The sequence below is a fragment of the Ciconia boyciana genome, chromosome 11 (assembly GCF_034638445.1).
Source record: "Ciconia boyciana chromosome 11, ASM3463844v1, whole genome shotgun sequence".
Taxonomy (NCBI): domain Eukaryota; kingdom Metazoa; phylum Chordata; class Aves; order Ciconiiformes; family Ciconiidae; genus Ciconia; species Ciconia boyciana.
The window spans coordinates 24,268,322-24,292,176 of NC_132944.1; the positions used below are offsets into that span (position 1 = coordinate 24,268,322).

The 23,855-nt window shown below is 37.7% G+C and overlaps 1 protein-coding gene across 1 annotated transcript in view; it reads right to left on the reverse strand.

Moving 5' to 3' along the window:
* Nucleotides 1-23,855, reverse strand: part of CACNA2D3 (calcium voltage-gated channel auxiliary subunit alpha2delta 3) — a 478,745-nt gene that overhangs the window by 245,532 nt on the left and 209,358 nt on the right. Inside the window, exons 7-9 of the mRNA XM_072876518.1 lie at nt 22,713-22,773; nt 22,471-22,621; nt 13,057-13,131 (exon numbers count right to left, since the gene is read on the reverse strand). Coding sequence (XP_072732619.1) covers nt 13,057-13,131; nt 22,471-22,621; nt 22,713-22,773 — 287 coding nt within the window. The remainder of the gene's footprint in view (nt 1-13,056; nt 13,132-22,470; nt 22,622-22,712; nt 22,774-23,855) is intronic.

The window sequence follows — 23,855 nt, forward strand, 5'->3', positions numbered from 1 at the left end:
TGATATATGAAGAAATATAATAGTGACGTTTGATACAAAATAGTAAAAATGTTAAAAATCTATTTCATGCACTATGAATTTTAACAAATCAATGTTTTCTGCCTCCAGGCTTCAGAGTGAACAGATGCTGCAAGGTGATTCTGCAAAAGGATTAAATAACAAAAATGCGTGTGTGGTTTGGCCTTTGTCTGGAGGGGGTTTATGGGGTTTTTTGATTTGTCTTTTAAACCAACTCCATCCTCTGTCTTGTCTTTGGCTTTTTGAGAATTTCAGCACTTTGTATGTCCACTGGAAAAATCACACAACAACATGCAAATTAACATTTATTCATTTCCCTTTTTATCACACCAGATGCCCTGGATGTGTGGCATTAATTGGATCCATGCCAAAAGAAATCATGTTTCATTTTACAGGCAGCACAAAGAATAGCTTCCTCAGATTGTTCACTCTACATCTAGCTGAGGCTGTTTATTATTACACAATCAAATTGTACTGTTGTACTTTCATAGAGACTGGGTTTTTACCCTCTTAAAGAGTGGCACCTTATTCTGGCTTCAAAGGGCATATTATTGACACCACTATTATCTGTCAGGCTGTTGGTTTAAGGAAAATTTATAAGAAAAAAATCCAAATCTCCAAACACTCATTTTTTCCTATTTCACATGTCCAGTCAGTACAGCAACACCCTGCCAGTCATGCTATAGTGCCCCCTTTGTTACTGGAAAAGGCATCTTTAAAAGCATTGTATTCTTTGTGTATGAGAAAACCACAGTTTCAAACTAGTACGCCTCTCAACATTTCTCTACAATTTGCCCACGCGTGATTCCAGCTGCCACACAGTAATTTTGTCCCTTACAAAAGCACTGCAAACCAGAAAAGTATATTTCAACCCTACTAGTAGTGAAAAAATGTCAAGGCAGGACATGAACCACTGGAACATCAATTTAAAGAAAAAGAAAAAGTGATTTTGGAATGAGGTAACAAACGCCTCAATTCCACTTTCAACAACTTTCATCAAACAGATCCCAGAAAGCAGGAGTCTCCTGCTCTTAATGAGTCAAAAAGCATCTTTTAATCTTTACATCTTAAATAGCTCCTTTTAGTAATAAACTGCACAAGAAATAATATTGGTTCATCTCAGCTTCTCTTTACTGTCCTATTGGAGCCCTTGCAGATTAATATCTGAATTTCCTAGAGTTTGAATTGGATATCTGTTCAACTGTGTGCACAAACATTCGCATGCAACTGTATGCCTAATTTCCATCTGCAATTACCAGAATGTGCAATATCTAATTGTGGACTCAAATACCTAATTGTCATGCATAATCTTGATAATTCTGAATACAAATTAGGCACACAATTATGACAATCAGACTCTGATGTCTGATTACACAATTATAGGGCTAGAGCTCAACAGGAGAAGTTGTGTCTTATTACAGTGAGGAAGAATAGATATGTTCAGCTGTGGAGGTATCTTCGATCCATTTACAAGTGGCTGAAAAACATGAGCTGAAGAGAGTGAGGATACAAATCCACTTGTGCATGTCAGCCAGGACAAGGTCTTTGCATAGATCTACAAGGGTTCAAACCAGAACATCAGCAATGCAAACACTTGGTCTTGTACCCTTGCATGCTGCTGATTTTGCTTGTTTATAAACACTATCCACTCTCAAAACCAGAAAGTCCCAGTGATCCTAACATCTGATAATAATCTGTGTATGCAAATTGAAAAGGTTCTCTCCTTTCCTTTTTAAACTACGCAAAGTTTGTAAGGACCCTCTAAGTCAGAAACAAACCAACAAATACATTTGATGGACCTAGAATCAGGAAATGGGTTCTTGTCCCAGGTATAGTTACAAATACGCCTATTTGAAGAACAGTGGGGTATACTGAATGGGGTATACTGACACTGTTTTTCCAAAGATGAAAAATAATAATCACACGCCTATTTCTGCTTAAAAATCAGGTGGCCCAACTTGACTTGGACTATTTCAGAACTTAAATGAGGAGGAACATAGAAAGATTTTTAATGGTCTTCATATTCTATGCTTCATGGGACAGCTATACAGAACATTAAAATCACAACAATGTTGCATATGGCTTTGGCATAACTGAACAAGAGGATAGATTTATAACCTCTAAATTTATAAATTTATATAAAATCATTTATCATGATTGAACTTGGAGTTTCTCTTATAATGAGATTATTGAAAGCGTTTTTTGGTACACCCAGCTATATTCACCTTCTCTAGCCTCACAACTTAATCAACAATTGTAGGGATTTTGGACCACACTTGGTTAGATGATTACATTAAATTTCCAGACTTCAGGGATTAGGGTAAAATTGTCTGGCAAAATATGATAGCAAGACACATTTCTGTTACTTCTTTTTTCAGTTTCCTACTTTTGAGATCTTAGGGTTTAATAGTTAATAAATTTAAATAATTCAAGTGAAGTAATTCAGATCAACAAATCTGTGCTTGGGAGATGACATGGATGATTTTGCAAAGATTCAGAGCACTTTTTCATTATTCAGAACACAGAAGAATTTAGGGAGGTAGAGGGAGCTATCTGAATACAGGTGAGAATCTGATGTTCCTTTCCTAATTTCAGGTCATTGCAGGCAATTTAAAAACTCTTCTGAGATGAAGGCCAGAAAACTGTGAAGACTGAATTTTTCTTTCATGGCAGAAGCTCCCAACTTTGTAGCTAAAATGACACACTGGTTTACCTAGCCCATAGTAAAGCTGAAGAATAATTTACTGATTTAGAGGCAATTCTGAAGAAATTCTGAGGTGTCTCTTTTTATTGGTCTCTTATCTTACAGGCTGTTCTAATGGCTTCACAAGGTTTACTCTCTGAGATTATGAAAGCTGACTGGTATCTATAATCACAACAAGGCAACAAATTTTTACATTCTGGAAGTGAACAGAACCTGGTCACACTCCTAACAAACGAGAGAGAGTCCCGTGTCTGCGCAACAGTCAGGGAAATTTTTTGGCCTCCATTATGGTAATATGAGGATACTCCATAACCTTCAAGGTTTTACCCTTTTTCAACCAGAAAAAGAAAGGAGAAGAAAAAAGTACAGTCAACTTCATTTGACATCTGAGGAAACAAACACCTCTGAAAACAAGTAATGATACATTAAAGCAGAGAACTGAGTTCCAATTCTCAAATGCCAGGTAAGTGCCCTAACAACCATGCCATCTCAGACATATACCAAAAAAGAGCAGACAAGGTGTCAGCTAACATAATCCCTAATGTCTGGCATTCATGTTTTGGTATAGCTTCTTTTTACCATAGCAAACATTTGCAGAATTGCACTGATGGATTTTTCCATAACATCGTGACAAAGCTAGTCACAATAGTGGCATGCTTGGCTCAAGTTTTAATTGGCACACAGTCTAAAAGATTCACAGGCTGTTTTAATGCATCTTAACATGAGGACACCACCTAAAGCCTCACAAATAGAGATATATCACCCAATAAGTTCAGCTTGCTATGGCTTATAGCAGATCCTTTTTCTGGAAGACCTGAAAACCCGTTTGCCTTTATATTATGTGTCTCTACCACTGACAAGATGGAAGTACCCTGGTGACAAGTTTACTGTTGTAAAATTCTGACCAAATCAAGTCCCCATCTCTTATCTTCCTACTTACCTAGCTAAACCAGCCTCTTTTTTTTCTGCTTTAGGGCTTCTGAATTAGTTCATTGAGTTATGCCCAACTTCCCATTTATACAGTTTTTGACATTTTTATTCCAACCAACAAAGTTTTGATTTCCTTCTTGTTAAGGCGATATGCTACACAGTAGTTCCAGTACCCTGTACAGATACATTTTATTACAGCTTACTTGCGATTACCATAAGTAAGGTACCATTTATGATGAGTAGGAATATCCAAGGGGTTACAGGACCATGCATTCAAGTCTAAGCATTCATGAATAAAACGTTTTCCACTGATTCCAAAAAGGGAAGTAACAGTTCACAACTGATATATGCACCAGAGTTTCTACAGTTCCACTGGAAAACTATGATATTTGCCATTAATTGTTTGATGAGGGTGATCTTCCTACAGAACAGCATTGTTAATGGGTTCAACATTCCTCCAGATTTCTCTGTCAGTTTTAGTGCAAGTCTTTGCTACTTCTAGTATTAGTTCCCATACCCATCCATGCATGCTGTAACTCCAAATGTTCCTGAGACATACTTGGCAAAGATTTGTCAGATTTGTGAAGATGAACTACATCAGCATATAAACCAGTAAAAAAAAAAAAAACCAAAACAATCAGGAGGCATAAGTGTGAGGTGGGAGAATGATGTTTACTGATGCGTCACAGGGAAGTTTACCCACATGTACTAACAGTTGATAAATGAGCGTTCACATCTGTAAAATGCATTTAAGCATCATCCCATTTAAAATCCATTGCCAGGGCAATCACAGGGTAGCTTGCAGGTGATGATTATCCAGCCACTTGTGTTCCCTAGCATGTTGTGTTGGTAGACTGGATTTTTTTCAGGAAAACAATCCTGAAAAACAATGCTGAACAAATAGATCAAGATTCAATATACTCAGATTAAAAACAAATTCTTGTTAAGTAAATTAGTTGCCTGGGGCTGCAATAGAAAACTTCAGACCAAATTTCAGTGGTCTGGGGCTAGCTGAAAGTTTTGGAGGTCTATAATGGCTAGCCAGTTTTTATAAAAGTAGATTTCAGTGAGACTTTACATTTTTGTTTTTTTAACAGCTAAGCAATGCAGTCAACAATCTTTTTTTGAGATCTGACAGAGATGAATAGATAAACATACACCTAAGTAATTTGCTTAAATAAAATTCAATATGCAAAATTTGTATTTACCAACCTCTTATTGGCAATTTCACTCAGCTTTGTTGCTGAATCAGTCTTCTGGTTATTTAATTTCTGGTAATTGCACACAAAAATAAAGCTCATTGGAAGTTATACGCTACATCTGTCTATTTTTGTCATTCTAATTTACACGGGGGTAAGTTCTTGATTTAGTTTGGAGTTACTGTGCCTATCGGTGCATCTAGAAGATGATATATTTCATCTGGAAACGTTTACAGAGAAATGTCCTCAACCCATATATAGTACATTAAAACAACGTATACAAGAGGAATGTATATTATAATATTGTTACTTTAAATCTGGAGTTTCATTAAATCAGATTGTCATCCGATTCCTTTGGGGTAGGTAAATTGTAACATGGAGTTTCTCAAAGATGAAAACCTCTTGGCCCAAGAAAACTAGTATTAAAGTAGGCAGTTCCACATGTTTGTAATTTGTGGAGAAAGTGCAGACGGTGACAGAATAGTGTCTGAACTATTTCCCACTCTTTTTTAAATTTGTGTGTAGCAAATTGATATACTTCAAGGTAGCAGCTGTTTAATGCTAATGCCAAATTATAAATTAGTCTGGTAAAATTCAAATATATGTTACATATTTTATATTACTAAACCACATTTAGGATCACAGATTAATTTCAACCTCATTTATGCTACCCAGTGTAATTATAGATTTAATCGTTGTGATAAATGAAACCTGAAGCAAGTTTTGCAAATTAGGGATAGCTTACAACATTCTGAGAATATGTATCCACATATCTAAGCTGAACCTTCAATGCAGGTATGTGCCAACACAAAAATTTTATGACAAACGCTAGGCTATGAAAAATTTTAGAAATAAGTGGATGCAACTTGATGCCTGCCATATCACCCGAAATTATAATTATTCTTAAAACAAATCACTATATTCTCCTATTGTAAAAATAAAAGCAGAAACGCTGTATGTTGGAAGAAATCTAGTACGGGGGTGCCTACTTTGTATCTTAGTAAAACTGGTGGCACATATATTACCACCACTCACATCACTCTGTCATATTTGAAGTTGTAAGATTGTCCTTTATAAATACATAAACCAGAGTTGATTCAATAAGGTTTCTGAAAAGGAGTATGCTTTCTGAAGTTGTATCTGACAGAAAGTCAAGGTGCAATTAGATCCTCATTGCTCTGAAAGCTACACATAACATAAGCTTTTACAGAACCAACAATTTTGCAGAAAAAAAAAAACACTTGATCAAAACCTGTGGAAATTTCTAAACATATTGTACTAGCATCTCTTCCTTGTAGGTTGTTGCTAGCAGTAAAAAAATAAAGTTAAATGAAGATTTACAACCCAAGACTGCATTACTTAGCTGTCCTTGAAGCTAGTAGGAAACAGGTCTAGATGCTTAGAATCATCACTTCTTTCAATGTATCCTCACTCTTTCTTAAAGAAAAGCATGTTACTTGATCAACATGCTGGAGATTCAGGGCTGAAAACCTGTTTTCTCCAACCTTCATTCCTTTCCCATAAAAAAAATGCATGAATATATTAAATGTTTAAATGCTTAATTATATTAAACTTATCTGATGTCCCTAAAAAAATCTATTGTAATGGCCCAGACAGATATTTACTAGTGCTTTAATCAAGGAGTGATCTTGATCAAGTAACCCCTACAGGTATGATGAAGCTTATTTGGGAAAAAAAAAAAAAAAAAAAAAAAAAAAATCCTGCCTTCACTATGCCAATCACTAGGAAATCTGTACCAATCTTCAAAACACATATTTGGCTAAGTTGAAAGTTGCAAAGGTAAAAGTACTCATGCTATGTTTTCTTTTCTGTCTAACTGTTCTCTTTACTTACTTAACAAAACTGCAGGATCCAGAATCTTTGCCTAACTTGGGCTCCTGTATCATATAAATTAACAAGTAAATCTAACTTGTCACCCTTAGTAAAATGCCTGTGAGAAGAGAGACCTAAAACATTAACTACAGGGGTAGGGAAGTAATAATTTAAGTAAAGATGCAACCGGAATACATATTGCACATTGTAGAGGAAACAAACTCAGCTTCATCAATAATAACTGGGTTGTCACTCAAAGAGAAATGCACCTTCTTGCTCTGTATGCACTTTGTACAGATGTACTCTAGTGTCAGGCTCACGTCCCTACCTGAAAGACAAAGAGAAAAAGGGCGGGGGGGGGGGAATGTGGTCTTTATGATATCTTTCCTGACATTTGGAACAGAAAACTGAGCCACATTACTCAATGGAGAGTGTCATCAGAGAGTGGGTATAAGAGGCTTACAAGCCTTTAAATGCTTTTTCATACTTTAAGGAGAGTGGATTTTTTTCTTTTAGGTAAGTAGTTCCCACACTGTGGTCCAGAAAATAATACTAAGAGGTCTCGAGCCAATGTGTGGAACTAACACTGTGTTTACAATACCATTTCCCTCCCCAAAAGAGATGAGATGTTGGGGGGGGAGCAAGAGTCACACTGTTTCACTGAGAAAATGTGTAAACCAGACACCAGACAGCCCCCCCCCCGACTAATTGGATTTTCTGAAAAAATCCAATTCCAAACCAGTTCTTTGGAAGCCTGTTACATTCCCTGCACATTATGGAGAAGAATTGGAGAACCAACAGGTTCCTTGGAAGCCTGTTACATTCCCTGAGCATTATGGAGAAGAATTTCTGTAACCCATCCCTGAATGTGAAAGAGCATGTTCATTTGCTACCTGTAATCCCACTGAATATTCAGCACCAACACCATTAAGCAGCATTCATTTCCCAGGCTGCTATAAGCCCTGAGGCTGAAGCAGTTTCCTGTAGCCTTTTAAAAAAAAAATCCTTATGCTCCATTCCCTGAAGATGCTCCCAGGTTTCGTCTTACCTAGACAGGCTGTGCATGGGAACAAAATAGGCTCTGGCTGTAGCCCAGCTGCCTGAGGCAGCAGACTGCTGCGGGTGGCAAACCAAACTGTTTGACTTACGCCTACGTCTTGGAAAGCCAGGCCAGCTGCAGCCGCAGCTGCGCAAGAGGTCAGGATGAGCGGGGCACTGTCTGTGCTGGCAGAAGGGAACCCTCTAAGCAGAAGCAAACACCACACTCAGCTCTCCCCAAAAAAGAGGACCTGATCTCTCCCCAGGTCCAGCCCTGGCCCATCTGCCCCAAGTTAGTATAATTTTACCCTATTTATTCTGCTAAGAAGCTGGTTTGCCCTTCAGCTCACTACAAATGAAGTGCAAGTGATAAGGATAGCCTAATCTTCTAGATTTTCTATTTCTTGGTTTTGTTAAAGTTTAGAGATTAAAGAAAACTCGATTCAAAGAAAGACATTCAGCATGTGTAAGTGACATCCTCAGAGTAGAAGGATTCCATTTGAAAACATCTGAGCCTTATATAAAGACAGGAAAGCAGTTCTTCAATAAATACTTTCAAGACAAATGTAGACTGCAGTACTGATCTTGTGAAAGCAATTTTTATTTGGAGTTATTGAAACAGCTGCTTTCCTCATGAGATAAAAAGCTCCAGTCAAACATCTCAAAGTAATTTCTTATCTTTGCTTCTAAGAGCTGTGTTTATTTGCTACATGTGAAGTCAGAACCTAGCAAGATGCAGTTAGCAAGAACTGGGGTGTGTGTCTGTGTATGTTGGGGGGGATTTTTTTTTAAGGGTCATTTAATGGAAATTTTTTATATTGGCACTCATGTATTATGGTTTAGGAAAAAAAAAAAAAGACATACTGCCAAAATGGCAGGAATTAAAGTTTACTCAGCATAAATTAATAGTTTGGTAAAACTGGTTTTATGCATGCTTCCAGCAACAAATGCTGCATTAAGAAATATCTGTCCTTAGTTAAGGTCAGGTGGATATAAAGCAACATAAAAGAGTGGTAGAGTGAACTGTTAAAAATTCAGTCCCTGCAATCATCAGCAACATACATCTCCTCTTTCCACATAAGGGAAAACTATAGCAATATGAAATTACAGCAATTTCTAATTGTTTCTGTTTAAAGTTAGCATATGGGAATAGATAGTTGCTAGCTAAAAAAAAACCATTCTAACGTATTTTAAAATGCTTGTATTTATTTTGGTGCTAATGGAGCTTATACTGGTAGTAACAGATGTGGTCATCCTTGCTCCCATTCAACTGAGGAGAATATCTGACATTAAAAGATAAAGAATAGAAATTTCTGGAAGGAATATGTAGTTACATCTTCAGACCTATGTTGGACTTCCAAAAAATCAGGCATATGCATACATGTATAAAACAAAACAATAACATATATTTAAAAACATTGCCTGTCAACCATCTGCTTTACTTTGCCAACCCAGAAACTTACAGTTATATGTGGATAATGGCTGTTTGAAAAAAATGCATACTACAGTGTTTGTCGTGATACTTTTCTTCTTTCTGTTTTATCATTTAATAAACAAAAGAAAGCACTATTATTACCAGTGAACGTGCAAAGGAGTATTTACCTTGTAAGACTGGTTGAGAAAGTGTAATTTCATCTGCTTTCATCTGATATTACAATGGGCACTTGGGAATTACACAGAAAAAACTACAGGAGAAGCCTGGTATATCTGTCAGACTCACAGAAATGAAAGTAACAGCCCAAATGATTGAATTCCTACAATGAGTTCCAAAACACAGCTAAATACTCTGGTATAATGGAGTGACTACATCAGTGGACAAGGGAAGAGCTACGGATGTCATCTATCTGGACTTCTGTAAGGCCTTTGACATGGTCCTCCACAACATCCTTCTCTCTAAATTGGAGAGATATGGATCTGATGGGTGGACTGTTCAGTGGATGAGGAATTGGTTGGATGGTTGCATCCAGAGGGTAGTGGTCAACAGCTCAATGTCCAGATGGAGATGGGTGACAAGTGGTGTCCCTCAGAGGTCCATACTGGGACCAGTACTGTTTAATATCCTCATCAATGACATAGACAGTGGGATAGAGTGCACCCTCAGCAAGTCTGCAGATGACACCAAGCTGAGTGGTGCAGTGGACACACCTGAGGGATGAGATGCCATCCAGAGGGACCTGGACAAGCTCAAGAAGTGGGCCTGTGTGAACCTCATGAGGTTCAACAAGGCCAAGTGCAAGGTCCTGCACCTGGGTTGGGGCAACCCCTGGTACCAATACAGGGCTGGGGGATGAAGGGATTGAGAGCAGCCCTGCCAAGAAGGACTTGGGGGTACTGGTGGATGAAAAGCTGAACACGAGCTGGCAATGTGCGCTCGCAGCCCAGAAAGCCAACCATATCCTGGGCTGCATCAAAAGCAGCGTGGCCAGTAGGCCGAGGGAGGGGATTCTGCCACTCTGCTCTGCTCTGGTGAGACCCCACCTGGAGTACTGCATCCAGCTCTGGAGCCCTCAGCACAGGAACCTGTTGACATGGACCTGTTGGAGCAGGTCCAGAGGAGGGCCACAAAAATGATCTGAGGGATGGAACACCTCCCCTATATGAAGAAAGACTGAGAGTGTTGGGGTTGTTCAGCCTGGAGAAGAGAAGGCTCCAGGGAGACCTTACTGTGGCCTTTCAGTACTTAAAGGGGGCTTATAAGAAAGATGGGGACAGACTTTTTAGCAGGGCCTGTTGTGATAGGACAAGGGGTAAAGGTTTTAAACTAAAAGAGGGTAGATTCAGACTAGACATAAGGAAGACATTTTTTACACTGAGGGTGGTGAAACACTGGCAGAGGTTGCCCAGAGAGGTGGTCGATGCCCCATCCCTGGAAACATCCAAGGTCGGGTTGGACGGGGCTCTGAGCAACCTGACCTACTTGAAGATGTCCCTGCTCATGGCAGGGGGTTGGACTGGATGACCTTGAAAGATTCCCTTCCAACCCAAACTATTCTATGATTCTATGATTCTGTGATAGCTCTTGACCAGTTTTGGAATGTGCATAGTAACAATGTTTTAAGACATCTTTTTTTCTATGGACCTGACCAGAAGACTATGAACTTAAAAGAAACTTTTCCAGGAAATTCAGTGAGTTTTTGATGAGGCCCCCAGCTAATTTTGGTGGGTCAGTATATTCAAATCACACAGTATCAGATCTTACAACAATATCAGACAATTCAGAAAGCTGTTTGTAACTATGCATTCAGGAGCATGATAACTGAATTACTCATTTAGGTTTAAGTGGTTGTCCATCTCCTTGACAATCTTTACTTTATGCTCTGAGCTATACTTGGGACAATGGCACTTTTGTGCCTCTCAGTGTTTAGGCAAATAAATTGTTAACTTCATTACACAAACTAGAAAAATAGTAAGAACATATAAATTCACAGAAGTTAAGAAACAAATGAAGATTGACAAAGTCATAGTATATAAAAATACACAGAACTATTACATACTACCTATCTCAAGTTTATTCTCCAGTTCTGGCCTTTCAAGGAAAGAACAATAACTAGCTCACTAATACGAATAACTGGAAAAAACGTCATATTTAGATATTCTCTGAAACCTTTGATGTATTATTATTCAATTTACAGGCAAAATAAAAGCAAAAAGTGATTCCAGAAATAATAATTAAAAAAATTAGCTAACTAGAAATTATATTGAAGCTTACTCTGAAGAACAAAATATGAGATTGTACTTGGCTATTTTGAATAATTGAGCACTGTTCATAAAATCTGAGCATCATCTGGGTGGCATAAAACCTTTTTGATCAATTCAATTAAAACAAATCTGACATTAAGTAACATATGGGTGTATGGTAATCTGCATTTTGATCAGTTGCAGACTGATGGAAAGGTTAACAGTAGGATTAATTCCAGACAGTACATCTGGGCAATATATTTGAATCTTTAGTTTTAAGTCCAGAACTTGCACAGCTTTCATATGGCTCATTAGATGCACCCCCAATAAAGTGCTCATTTAGAAAACTGCATCACAGTTCACAAATAAGGGTCTTCAACACTAAATGATTAGAAACAATTCGTGTCGTTCCACACAGTAACCAAATGATATTTAGATAACCTAAGAATCAACAGTGGAGAACATCAAGTATATTAAGGAAGCAGCCCTTGAAGAATAATTCCTGCAGAATGTAGGTGTATAAGTAGGTAAAATGCAAAGAACTGATGTGAATAATACAATGGAGTAAAGTTCAGCATAACAAGATCAAATTCATTTTGCCTTGGTATACATGAAAAGACCTAACATTGACGCACATAGAAGTGTGTTTTCAGAGCTATGTTTTCTACTTCCTGTAACATCTCATTGACTTCTTCTGCAAAAATGAACTACCACACTGAATGTTAAGCACAATTCAGTGCTGAGCTGAAAATCTTGATTTGCCTTTAGTAAAAAAAGAGAGGGAAGTATTTAAAGAAAGAGGCAAGACTGCTGCCCTCTCCAGCCATAAGCAAGACTCGGTATACGTGGACAAATCACTTTGAGAAGAAGCTTTAGCAGGGAAGAAGGTCTATAATAACACAAGTGGCTTATTTTAACAGGCCTTTCCCTCTACAAGAAACACAGGACTTTTCAACTATCTTATTTCATAATTTTACATGGCATGAACAATCTTACCTTACCCTTCTAAGAAGTGTGATGGAGTAATGCTTGCACAGAGCAACTGCATTTGGATGGCAGGCAATAAACTAAACTTCAAGCTGCAGATTCATACTGCAATCTCCCTTCAAATAAAACTTTCACTGAAATCACTGTAATTTTTTTTCTGAAAAATGCCAGCAGAATGTAATTAATTTGAACAGTTTCACAGAACTTTCTTGAATGAATGCAATATTATTTTGACACACCTGTTTAGAATGTTATATTTTTTTATTCACATAATATTAGATTTGTTTTCACGTGTTTTGAGATTTTTGTTTCAACTTGAGTGTTAGTTTGACTTAAGAATGCAATCTCTTCCTCAGTAATTTTTGGTAACAGAATGATAGTTCAATTTAAAGCAACTGAAGTATTTTACCTAAAATAATGACTAAACTTTATTAACAGTATATTTGCAGTAATGTCTGTGTTTTTCCATTAAGTTTATTCAATCAAATTGACTAGGAGGTTATTTCTTTTTCTTCCTACTGAGTCACATAAGACTCCTTTGAAATGGCATAAGGAGAATAATTAATAAATTCTAATAATGGAATGCATTGTACTTGGAAAAGATCATTATAGCACATTGTTACGCACTGTATCCTATCTCTCTGCTGTTTTGTTACTTTCATTCCTTACCTCTTTGTTGGCTCTGTCTGCTTGAACTAATGTTCCATTCAGACACGGCTCTACATAGTGAAGTTCTTCATTATACTATAGAGAGAGATAAAAAGTATGATGAAAAATTTAATTAAAAGCTTTGAAAGATACAATTTAATGATTTAGAACTGCAGTGAAACATGCACATAAAGCAAGAACAAAAGGATTCAGTTCATTTTTAAAAACTGGCTGTGGTATTATTTTTCCTTTTACATGATTCTTAATGTTTCAGAGGTTTATACTTTTAAAAAGGAGCATTTAATTGAATGGATGCCAACACTCAGGTGGAGTTAATGGGTACTATATACACTAGCTGGCATAAATATCCTTCAAGTTGAAATCTGGATAGTATTAAAAGGTCATGTTTGATACACCACAGTCACAACTCCCAATTCTTTGCTACACGTAAAAAAAGCCCTGACAAATATTTGAGGCACTGGCTAACATTTTGGAAGGTTAATAGCGGAACAACTACGCCAAAAAGTCTGTAAGCTTGAATCAATCCTGGACATGTCTGACAATAGAATTTCAGTCAAGCAGAGTAGCTTATTATACACTAAGTCATGAAGCTGTGACAGATCTTTAAGGAATTATCTGCTTATCTTGCAAGTCTAAGTAACTTAGATAGCCCAGTCCTATTTTCAGAAGCACCTTAAGCATTAAAAGAAACTCTTATCTGTAGTCAATAGATCTTGCAGACTCGTGGATGCTTAAGTCACTTGATTGAAAATTGGACTACATTATTTAAATCTTTTAAACGTTTCAACACAGGTCAAATTAATAAATAATTACCTTCAAAAATTCTACATTAGTTGTATAGATAGAGTTTTAACTGAATTCCTCCTCTCATTAATTTAAGCTACTCTGGAAGTTATCACAGATCAAACTGTAAGGCCTTTGCATTTAGGCTTTAAGCTGCTTTACCCTTTCATAGGCGTTACGTGAATCAGAACATCCATATTAAACAATGAAAGACGACACGTTAAGGCAAATCAAAAATAATCAGGAAAAACATTTCATTAGATTACTATATGCATTTACTCCCTTTTTCCTCCACCTCTGTGGGAATAAAAAAAAGCCTTACAATGACTCGTTACAGAATGCTGCTTAGACAAGGTTCTCTGTCACTGCAAGTTCTCACTGTCTCTGCCTGCCTGTAGCTCTGAATTTGTTCTACTCTCTTCAGTTTAACACCACTCCTTTCCCTACATGTAAGTCTAACCACAGACCCCTGCAACCGGCTCCACTTTGGACACCTGTCACCATTGTCATTTCAACAGTCACTGCTCACCACACTCATAATTACTGCTGCACAGGGAAGAGTGTTTAATTTGAACTGCATCAAGTTATTCTTGAGGCACTGTGCTAGACTCAGTCCTCAGCTCTAAGGAAATACAAACCCAGAGTAACTCCAATTACTATTGCTGGTTATACAGACTATTCACATCAGCATCAACATAGTAATTGGTTGATTGTATCGAAACGAACAAAAATGCTCAAAAGATATTTACACATAATTTCTGCAGCAGACTTGTATGCTTCCCTCATTATTTTATTCCCATCAATGTTATTCCAATACGTGAGAGCCTGTGGACATATCTATTGCTCCAAATGCAATAGAACACTTCAGAGTCACTGGGAGTGTCCCATGTGCATCTCAGTGTCATAACAGTTTATTGATCTGATAAATGATGTACTTTCCCCTGTAGTTTCTCTCTTCAGACTGCTTTCCAATCTATCTCCTGACAGTCATTGCAAAATAATAATGCCAAATCTACACAGCATCTCTTATTATAGGCCAAAGTCAAGACCATATTCCATTCTATTGTAAAAAAATATTGAAAATCTGTAACAGACACTGGTACACCAGCCCCTACTCCCGAGCTTTTTCCTGTCTTCACACAATTTTTTTCAGCATGCTCTTTAATCAATATACTTTCCGGTTAAGCCTGTTATTAGCTTGATTTCTGTTGCTGCCATTGGAAATTATACTAACATACATACTTTTCTTTATATGATACCAAACACAGTGTCTGTAATTGGCCAACATGCAAGAAAATACTAAAGTCTACCTGTCTCTCAGTCATCGTCTCAGTTTCAAACATCTGCAAGCAAACTCAGAATTTCCTAATGCTGTAGTAGTACCACAATTTTTTTTCCCAGGCCTATCACCACCATCAAATAGATGAAACCACTTCCTACTCTATCAGACCTTGCATCTACGTAGCATAATTTCAGTCCATTAGATTTCTATAAGATTTATATTAACTATTATTTTGAATAACTCATATCATCAGGCTATTCCCACAGACATGTAGCTTGCACGTCTGCTAGCTGCACCATAACCCAGATAGATTCCCAGTAGCTTCCCACTACGCCTTTACTGTTTTTCAGTTGCACAGTATAAAGGCTGCCCACACTTTCACAGAGAACATGCTTTAAGTCCTCAAGCAGCCCTATTTTACAGAATCAACCTACTTCAAAAAAGGATGAGTAAAAATGTTCATTCTCACATAAAGAGCACAATTACATAGATGGCACGTGGACAAAGCACTTTCATTGTCACTATGAACATAAGAAAATGTAAATATTAATCCTTCTGAAACCCAGCCAAATTGTGACACTATTTGCATTTGTGGCATCTAATGCACCTTGAGATTATTACTATCAAAAATATTTTAAGTAATCTGCTATGTATGGCGGAAGAAACTGGATTATGTCAAGGTGTGTAAATGAGTATTTTACATAATGGTGTTCTATGGATAACAAGCATAACCTGGAAGTGTCCTGTTTGTTAGCAGTTCTTCCTCTACTGTACGGATATAAATGAAAGCATAGTAAGAAAAACCTTTATATAAAAAGCTAGAGCAGCTTCTAATGGTTTGAATTCTTGCAAGGGTGCATTTTTATGATCTGTTTTAATTTTTATACTCTGCTAATTGTATACACTTTCTTTTCCTTTTTAAAAAACTCAGATATGAAGAGATGGAAGAATTCACTGGACAAAATTATTTCAGTTCCAAAAGAAATTCCCCAAACAGCAAACATCTGCCTCTCTAAGTCCATGAAAACTATAGAATTCTGATGCAACATGTGAAAGCATTCAAGCAGCGTTTGCTGCTTAAACTAGCATATCCACTCGATAATATCTTTAGTACAACTGTCAGCTTCTACTAAAATACCCAACTTGTGCTTCATAGCATATATTCCATTTCTTTGTCCTTGTCATAGGATGTTTTGCAGTGTTATTGGTGATGCCTTTCTTTTAACTGTGCCAAACCTTTAAAGTGGAAAAGGGAAAAAATTCCCCCTCCTTCCCCACAGACTTACAGCAATTTGAACTCAGTTCTGCAGCTTTTCTATGACATTTAAGATTGTGTATTTAGTGAAATAGCTTCCTGATCTGGAATCAAAAGGCTGATTAGTAACTGCTGACTTTGCCTGCAATACCCAGTATAAATCTCTTGTTAATTTACCTCAGTAAAAGCCTGCATTTTGCTTTTCAAGAGTCTTGAATTAGACTGTTTTCTTAGATTTCCTACTGTTACACAGTCCCATGCCCCTATACTCTGCATATGTCATCTTTGCATGTTGTAGTTGGAATAGCTGTGATGCAATAGCTGAGAAGGCAATAGCCTGTGTTTTGCTGAAGGAGGGAGGGAGAGAAGTAAAAAACAATTAACTTCCTTTCTGAGCTCCTCTTCTAAAACCTCACTCTACTTTAATCTCTCTTGTAATTTAAACATTTGATGACATCGATTTTTATTATGGTTTTATTTGCTTAGTTACATTTATCTGTTTTATTAGTTCACATTATTTTGTCACTCTAGTTATTTCTTTATACAACAGGCATAAAATAAAATGAGTGGCCTAAAGTCTGAACTAAGAGGAACTATGTAGCTAGTTAGACAGCTGCTGACCTACACTGTATAATCAAATACTATTCGTATTCTGAAAATGTGAGCTATATGTGGTTCTAGCACGCCTATACAAGTAGTTTACATTTATCTTAGCATTTTTCATATTTATCCTTTGTCATATTTAACCTTTCTGGAGCAAGGTCCACAGAAACAAATTAAATTCACATTTTCTTGTGCAACAGTACACAGATAAAAGTTTTCACACTATATTAGGCATACTCAGATATGCAATGCAGCCCAACCTAAGAGCCAACAGTAAAGCCAATCCAAAAAAGGAACCAAAGGAATTGGTATTTCCAAAGTTCCACTAGAGTTACCATGTGCAACAAGTGGCACGCAAGCGCAGCTCACTGCTTGGAGCAGTCATATGGAGGTTAGCAATTGGCTGCCTTTCTCTTTCGTGGCCTGCTCACACATTAGCTGTACAGAATCTGATTATTCAGGCAGGCTGAAAAGTAAGTTTACCCATAATCTACTCTGTATGCCTACAAGGACTCCAAAGAAGAGACTACACGGAAACCATTTATAATGGAAAATTCTACAAATTAAAAACAGCGAACTATACTGCTGTGCTTTGAATTAACAAATACTTTTATTCTAATCAATTTTGCTTAAATGGTGTGACTAAAGCATTAAAATGAATATAACATTCTTGGCTTAGTTAATATTTTGTTAATTTAATGTAGAGTTTACATTTTTATAAAAGCATTTTAAAAATTTCAGCATTTGGCAAAATTAGCACTCATTTTATGATAATATTGTTAACTTAATGCATGACTTGGAATTATACTTCCAAGTGAATTGGAAAAATATGCCTTTTCTCTTGTTGCAGGCATCTCTGTTCATGCACCAGGGAACTGACCTTAAACTTTAAAATAGGCAGCACAGAATCACTCGTGTATTTCAATAAATTTTTGCAATTCAATCATGTAGTCCATCAATTTCAGATAGATTTTGCAACAACCTACCCATGAAAGCTAAAATGATTTTTAACATTATCCTTTTACGTTTATTCTCTGGAAAGACCTGTACTGAATTCTGCTTTCTGCTATATATACATATAAAGTTAAAAGTATATTTAGTGAAAAATCAAATGGATATGAAACAACCCAGCTAATGTACTGCTAGTGGCTTTTGGGTTTTGTTCTTGCCTGGGTTTGTTTGGGGTTTTTTTGCTATCTTACTGCATATTTATAAGTGTTAATTGAGTTTTTAACGATGTTAGTATGTAGTGACCGTAACTCCCATTACAGTTAATGAGAAATCTAAATGTCTTTCTGTGTATGGAATACTGAAATGTATAATGACAACCTGAAAAGCAAATTGAAAAGCTCTTAAAACTTTTTGTACAGTGAAATACTGTAAACGGAGAATAAAAAACTACCAGAGTTGATAACCACTAATTTTGCACAAATGCTTTTCAGACTTCACTTTTTCATCTGCTAAGTTCCGTTTCCTCTTCATTCACTGACAGAGATACTGATTTTCTCAATGCTCAATTCCTTTCAATCCTTGACCCCCACTGTCAACAGAGCCCTGTCTTACACTAGTCCAGCTTCTCTAACCTCGTTCTCCTTTGGCTAACTTTAAAGTGCTCTTCCTTCTTACTGTAATAAATACAAAAGTTTCTCATCTGCTTGCGTAGCCCTTCCACTGCTTCATTCTGGCTGTTGCTCATCTGTAAGTCCTCTCACATCTTTCATCACTATTTTCCTTGCATTTCCTTCTTTTGCCTCAAAATGCAGGCATGCTTCAGGGTTCTCCCCTCTTGTGAGAATGGGGGGGGGGGGGGGGGGGGCAGGGAGAGAAAGAGAACTCCTTAACCTATTTGACTCCTAATTCCTGACCCAATTCCTCATAGAAGTCTGTTGCAAGTATTTGTTCCATTAATCACTGTGCATAATAAAGCCATCCTGACAATCACTCAGGCTCAAAACCTTTGCTTTATCTAATAAGTGTATTGTTTGTCCAGATTTCCCACATAAAGCTCTCATTCCACCTCAAATTTTGGTCCGGGAAGAGAAAGAGGTACTTGGTCATTTGTCTCAGATTTCCAGATGTCCAGCAGTCCTCAGAGAGCAACAGTTTGGACAAGCCTTTCAGAAGAAAAATCAGTGTGAGCAACTATCAGCTGTGTGCTATGTGAAGAGTAAGTCTTCAACATTTAGGCACCGTGGATCTGTTTTTGCACATGCTGCACAGCTGGCCAGTTCTAGACACAGAGACTTGCTATATATGCACAGATCTATGTTACAAAGGGGATTTCTCATATGGACGTATGCGTATCTTACCTTGAAATGAAACCGCTTTCACATCACCAGGCTATGTCTAAATTATAGAGTAAGATACAATCTCACTCAAGCATTTGCCTACAGATAAAAGCTATATGGGATTTTCAGCGCTTTCACACCAAGAAGCCTTTCACGTGGGCTTTGTTGTCTCATGTTTTGATCACTGAAACATCCTCTCCGGTCTTGACAAAGATTTACCCTGCTGGCACTTATTCAGAGGAGCGCCTCAGGAGTAATTTTTGCTGATCATTTAGATCACAGTAACCCTGGCTTTACTGTGTACCCTCGCTATGTCTTCCTCTAACATGCCAAATTTTAAAAGGAGTTCATAATCCAGCCCCAGCCTACCAATACCATTCCTCATCGAAACATCCACTCCCTTCTCCACAGCACCAGTCTCTGTTACCAGTTTGTTACATTTTCAAGCAAACAAATTTCGTGGGTTTTTTTACATCATTATTTTTTTGCCTTGTGAGACAGCAAGGATTACATTGTGACACTTAGTCCAAAACAACTCCTTAAAAACTCTTCTTCCAAGATACCTTCAAGGTGACAGGACAGCACTTTACCCACTCGTTGTCACTCCTCTCCTGGTCTCCTTGTTTTCCGCTGCATTTCTGCCATACCTCTTTCAATGCAGGGAATAATTTCAGGTTCATATTTGCACAGTAACTAAACCTTCAAGTGTCCTGATGAAACTAATGAAACAGCTGAGCTGGTAAGAGTAAAATTGCATTCTCTGTTGCTCTTTCTACTTATTTTAGCAAATAAACACAGATTCATTCTACAACAGGTTACAGAGAGGAAAGAACCTTCAGATGAAAAAATTACCTCAGACAAATGCTATAATTACCACAGTAATTACATATCTTTCTAAATATTGAGAATTTCTGATACTAACCGAACTACCCATTAGGTGTACGCAGGAGCGCACTGCAGCGGCGGGCTGTGTGGGGGAGGGCCGTGAACGGCGGTTCCAGCTGACACCAGCGCCGCTCTGAGCGGCCTGTGAGGCGCCAAGCCTGCAGCAGAAGCCTGAGGAGGCCGCAGCGTCCTCCCGCAGGCAGGGGTAAGGAAGCAGCCATTGGGGGCTGGAAACATTTGGAAGCACAGCTGGAAAAGTGTCATGCTGAAAGGGGCGCGCTCCTGGACGCTGTGGTCTGCAGGTGACCCGCACCGGGGCAGGGACACCCCTGAGGGACTGCGGCTGTGGGCGACCTGGGCTGAGGCGGGGACACCCCTGAGGAACTGCAGCCCATGGGACACCCACACTGAAGAGCAGCAGAGGAAAACCTGTGAGCAGCGAAGAGCGGCAGTAAGAAGCTAATAAGCACAGAGCTGCTGACAGAAGCCTACACAGCACCTCGACCTCCCGCACTGCCCAGCACCTCGCCCAGGAGAGGGGACTGAGACTGGCAGCCAAGGTAAGGGGTGCTGAGGCCAGGGTGCGGGGAGGGGAGGTGCTGGACGGAAGCTGAGCCTGGGCAAGGGGGAGGAAAGGCTCAGTTGGGTGTTCCTTTCCTTTTCTCAATACCCAAATCAGTGATCAGAAGTTTGTGTTAACTGCCAATAAATCACGTGAAAATTCTGTGACTCCGTGCTGTTTTACACACAAGCTCAGTCCATTTTCAACTGAAGTTTAAATTGAAAAAAATGACATTTAGTTATTTCATACTTGCTTTTTTGGAAGTATTTACACAGTATTTCTGCTGTGCTACTTAGGCAAAATCGTTACTTTATATTCTAGCTACATACATTTTTATGGTTTTTTGTTATAGATGAGCCTTTTGGTTTTCCCAGAGTAAAAAACTTCATCTAAAAAACCACTTCTTTTTTATTCCTACGTCATTCACAGTAACTATCACAAGTACTGAAAAACACAGAGATTATACACCAAAAATGGCTGGTCAAGTATCTTAATAATTACTTAGTTGAAACATTATTTCAACTTGCAAAAGTTATTTAGATTACAGTTGATCACAATTTCTTTGAAGGACAGTAAACCTTTTTTTGATACAGTATGTAATTATGTCTTTCTACTACATAAGTTTCTGCTAATTATGCAATTATCACGCAAGGAGATTAATATGAAAGATATTCTGAACTAACTGCTTGCTGTTAAAAATACAGTGAATGCACATATACTTCAGGCATACATGCTTTATTCTCCATACAATCTCAATGATTTGCACGGGTGTCACTGGGGTCATTTATTTTAGTACACAAAGGGCACTTCCCTTGTAGCAAAATAAGGCCAAAATCCTCCTTAACATTCAAGAGTTTGAAGACATTTTTACTATTTATGCATATGATAAACCCACATATTTATAAAGTATTAGCAAAAGAATATCAGCAAAGCAGAATTTATAAAAACACCACTTTCTCCTGCCGCTCTCCCCTCCCCATCCCCCAGCCAAATCGTAGTTTTGCTGTCAGTTTTGGACTTTTTACCTACCTTACCTACATGATTAATCCCATTACTCTTAAATACTGTAAAACTGTCCTCTTGTCATAGATTTAAAACACATACCTGTACCTTGGAAAACTAACTACCATACACAAATAACAAGAACTACCGATAATCTAATTTATCACTGTTAGAGAGCACCAGTAGTACCTCTGCGTGACTTACACGTACATACATACGTTTCAGATTCGCACTGAGGAAAGCATGAACAATGAGGGGCTATGCTGGCATTTTATCACACCATACAAGCTTCAGCAAAAGCTAAGATCTGGCTCTATTAATTCTTACATATTAAACATTTTGCAAGTTGCACTGTACGGAAGAAGCTGTGAGGGGAAAAAAAAAGGCAGAGCGGGGGGGGGAGGGATGACGACGACACAGGGACACACCCCAAAGTTAAAAATTAAGGTAATGTAGAAAGTAGAAAGTTCAGGCAAACTACAAAACAGATTATTATTCTTTCCAACTCCCAAACTCAAGACAACTTGTTTAAGGGGTTTCAGATTGCAACTCACAGAAAAACAGTTTGAAAACACTGTCACACCTGAAGAAGTTTGCATTGGAAAATCACAGTGTCTGTCCAGTTGGTTCAGATGTCATCTCATATCCATCACCTGCCTGCAACATTTTTCAAGTGTATTGTGTGATGTAAAACATGACAGATAGCAACAAATGATGGAAGACAAAAAAGGAAGAAAAATCCTGAGACACTCACAGCAATTATATTGAAGAAGTCATCATCTCCAAGGGTATCCAAAATAGATGAAACTGTCTGTTTTGCAATAGTCAGGCGAAGCCCTTTCATGCTGCCACTGACATCTACTAAAATTACCACATCTTTTGGAGAAGTTGCTGCCTGGATGTACCTAAGACAAAGACAAAACATCTTGTTCTTTTAAATACTGAACTTTTCTTCCTTTCAAATTTCTTAAACACTGGTAGTCATCTGTTGCCTACCATTTTCTATTTCTGCAGTCAAATGCAATGACTCCGTTCTCATCAGGTTCCCATTTAATTCCTGTTTAAAAAAAAAAGAGATAAAAAGATTAAATTACAACATTTTCACAGTACCTGTTCAAAATGTATCTGTGGTATTGGGGCAAAGTAGCACTTAATGGAGTTTCAAACTTTAACAGGCAATGGTGTTATAACATAGGAAGTGCTGCAAAATAATTTAATAAAATAGGACCACCAGAAACAATATTTTTTTCTCACTCCTTTCTAGCCTACTGTAAGGTGAAAACCTCTTCAAGCCTACTATGTTCATCATACTGCTGTCACTAAAGTATTGTCCTACGTGGTCATGGGTGCTGGCAAGCTTTATCACATGCTTGCCAAGTCCCTTCCAAACCATGAGCACTTACTACCCATGGCTGATCTCAACAGGTCCTGTTAATACTAACTGCTTCACTCACAGGTCATACACCTGATGTTTTGCTCACAGGAAAGGTAATATCTCCTGGTTGTGGGTCAAAAGAAATATGATAAAAACATCTCCAAGCAAAAAACCAAAAATGGACAGGGCAAACCTTCCTGCTTTTTACACTTGTTTTCTAGCACAAAACAAGAAACAGCCTTTAAAATAGGGACTAACCTATTTTTTCTACCCTTGAAATATCATGGAGCTTGAGAACTGAACTATAATCTAAAACTAACACAGATGTAGTAGCCATTACTTTCAGTCACTTTCAGACATACAGGCTTACAGTAAACTTGCTCACATTAAACTCAAGACTTCAGACTTCAAAAAACATGGATTGCTAAACCATGTCAGCTAAAGGAAGAGTTCCTACTCTGGGCCTGATCCAAAGTTACAGAAGCTGAGGATCAGTTTATTTAACTTTTTAGTTTATTTAATACGTAGTAAATTTGGTATGTGATTAAACATAAAACTTAATAGGTAACTATGTATTTTAACCTATTTTCTATAGAAATAATATAAGTGATCTAATTGCATTTTATTACAACTGGTGTGAAAGTAAACTTTAAAACATCTTTTTGAAATCTTTAAATGTAAAGATGACAGGTTAAGTGGAAGTCTAAAAACTGAACAATAAATTACAATTAAGTCTTACCGTATGCATCGATAGAGCACATTAT